This window comes from Sinocyclocheilus anshuiensis, unplaced genomic scaffold, assembly GCF_001515605.1.
Source record: "Sinocyclocheilus anshuiensis isolate Anshui unplaced genomic scaffold, SAMN03320099.WGS_v1.1 scaffold1162, whole genome shotgun sequence".
Taxonomy (NCBI): Eukaryota; Metazoa; Chordata; class Actinopteri; order Cypriniformes; family Cyprinidae; genus Sinocyclocheilus; species Sinocyclocheilus anshuiensis.
Window position 1 is genome coordinate 561,631 of NW_015540875.1, and position 2,875 is coordinate 564,505.

A 2,875-nucleotide genomic window follows, 5' to 3' on the forward strand; every position below is an offset into this window, starting at 1 on the left:
AGGGGAAAAAAAAACTATAAATGTGGATGGCAGAACTTTGCTGTAAAAACATGGTAGCAGCATTTTAAGTTTTACAGATTGAACTTAAATGTATAGTAAAGAAAACATGTAATTCATTAACTGAAATGGTGTTAATATATACCAAATGACTTAAATCTAACAAGTGCAGCTCAGCATCTGTGGCTGAGGCTGTCGAATTCCTATCACAGATATTAATTTGATCTGTACCTCGGTAAAACTAGACCTGGAATTTGAAAACCGGTTCTTATTCAGAATGATTTCACTTCTTAAAATATTTTCATTCTCCCGAATTCCTAAATGAAGCGTTAAAAGATTCAAACCAGAACCAAATGCACTAAATTCCTAAATCTCTAGTAAATATAAAATAAAACCTCTGCTGACAGAAATGCACTTTTGATGAAAGTCAGTGCTTGCTACTTATACATTGACAACAACATGACAGTTTTCCACATTTTTAGTTTGTTTTTACAAAGATGGTAACATTTTCTGTGATAACTAGCATTAAATCCAGACTCATCCTAATATAAAGGTTTGTGGTCATAGAATCAGCCCATTGTTTGAGAGTATTACTGCAGATGACATCATCACAGCTTCCTTGAATTTTGTGAACATGAGCATGAAGTGACATCATAATTTCCATGTGACGTGATCTGTGATCCTCAGTAGAGTTGTGTGGAAGTCATCTTGAGACCAAGTTGTTGTGACGCTGATTCATTTGTAATGTTTTACACTGCGAAAAATTTCCGTACAGAATATAAGAAAGAAATGAATGTCACTCATTGTCATTGGGGTTCATGCTCATATAAACAAATCCGTTTATCACTCAGATCAATAAATGAGATTGTTGTGATGCTGTTTCGTTTTAGTTCACCACGTCTTTGAACAATTTCCAAAAAGGTCACCAGAATCTTTAGTCGAGGTTTACACTATATCGTCCAGATCAATGAACGAATATTTGAGATTATTAACTGTTAAACTAAACCCGCAGCTGTTTGATGAACAGAAAGTTTGGCTTTTGACATTTCCAAATTTAACAGACAGATCTGTCAATGCTCCATTTCTTTTTCATTCTATGTCATTTAAATTTTTTTTAAATCTGATTTAATTTCAAAAATTGTATTGTATATTTGCATCATATCAGCTCGCTACGTACTGTCAGCATTGACCATTGAAAATCATTTGCTTTGTATTTTATGATATATTGCAAGATATATTTCAAACGTAGCAAGTAAATTAAGAAATCGTTTACTTTTTTTTTTTTTTTTTAATGTACATTTTGGTCTTGCTGTGTACAGTTCATCAGTGTACGTTATTCGAAATAAAAAGTTTTTGTAATCTTCGTGAAAATGCAATAAATTGCTCTGCCTCTGACATTACTTTCCTTTTCAAACATAATCAAGCTGTCTTACTTCTCAACCATTCTGATATGTAATGCCCAATTTTCAAATCGGTTCCTAGAAAATGAAGATCATTTTTCCTTATTCTCAACTATCCTGTTTCAATCAGTAAAGATGCACATTGTGGAAGTACAATGGGTTGTGAATGCAGTTTCATGTTTGAGGGGCATTTTCGTAATCTTCACTATCTTGCGTATTTTTTTCTTTTCTGTTCAGATGAAGAACGCTAACTTTAATCTGGATCCCTACATTCAAGAGTTTGGAATCAAAGTGAAGGACGACATGGCCGAGGTGACGGGGAGAGTGCTTCCCGCTCCCATCCTGCAGTACGGCGGTCGGGTGAGATCTGTTTTACTGAATCTGAAGCTCAGACAGGTCCTGTTCTACTTCCTGTTCTTGTTGCTCAAGCGGTAGATCATAATGCTTGCAGTGCCAAAGTAATGGGTTCAATTCCCAGGGAATGCACTACCGGTCAAACGTTTGGAATATAAAAATGTTTTAAAAGAAGTCTCTTCTGCTCACAAAGGCTGCATTTATTTGATCAAAAATACAGTAGTATTGTGAAATATTGCAATTTCAAATATCTGTGATCAAAGCTGAATTTTCAGCATCATTACTCCAGTCTTCAGTGTCACATGATCTTCAGAAATCATTCTAATATGCTGATTTGCTGCTCAAGAAACATTTCTGATTATATTTTGTTTAGGGTAAGTAGAAAAACAAAATAATTAATACTTTTATTTAACAGTGACACGTTAAATTAACCAAAGTGATGGTAAAGGCTTTTATAATGTTAGTGTAAAGATTGTATTTAAATAAATATTTCAAGTAAATGCTGTTCTTTTGAAAAGAGAAGAATTCCAAAAAAAAAAAAAATTAATTTCCACAAAAATATTAAACGGCAAAAACAGTTTTTAACATTGATAATAATCAGAAATGTTTCTTGAGCAGCAAATCAGCATATTAGAATGATTTCTGAAACATTGATAATAATCATAAATGTTTCTCGAGAAGCAAATCAGCATATTAGAATGATTTCTGAAACATTGATAATAATCATAAATGTTTCTCGAGAAGCAAATCAGCATATTAGAATGATTTCTGAAGATCATGTGACACTGAAGACTGGAGTAATGATGCTGAAAATTCAGCTGCGCATCACAGAAATAAATTACATTTTACAATATATTACAATAGAAAATAGTCATTTGAAATTCTAATAATATTTCACAATATTGCTGTTTTTACTGTGTTAAAGGCACAATATGTCATTTTCGCCGCTAGAGGGCGCGTATTCAAAAGAAACAAAGGCGTAGTTTGACGACTCCGTGACTGAGTGTGGAATCATGGGAGTTGTGGTCTTCATCCCCACAGCCGACGCAATCCGACGGGACTCGGGCAGAAATCATGTTCATGGATGAGCTAATGATTTATTAACGTAGTAGAATGAAGCAGGG

General features: G+C 33.8%; 1 protein-coding gene across 1 annotated transcript in view; it reads left to right on the forward strand.

Annotated features, from left to right (window-relative positions):
- The window catches only part of ago1 (argonaute RISC component 1), a 43,227-nt gene that overhangs the window by 18,261 nt on the left and 22,091 nt on the right, over positions 1-2,875 (forward strand). Inside the window, exon 10 of the mRNA XM_016485793.1 lies at positions 1,635-1,757. Coding sequence (XP_016341279.1) covers positions 1,635-1,757 — 123 coding nt within the window. The remainder of the gene's footprint in view (positions 1-1,634; positions 1,758-2,875) is intronic.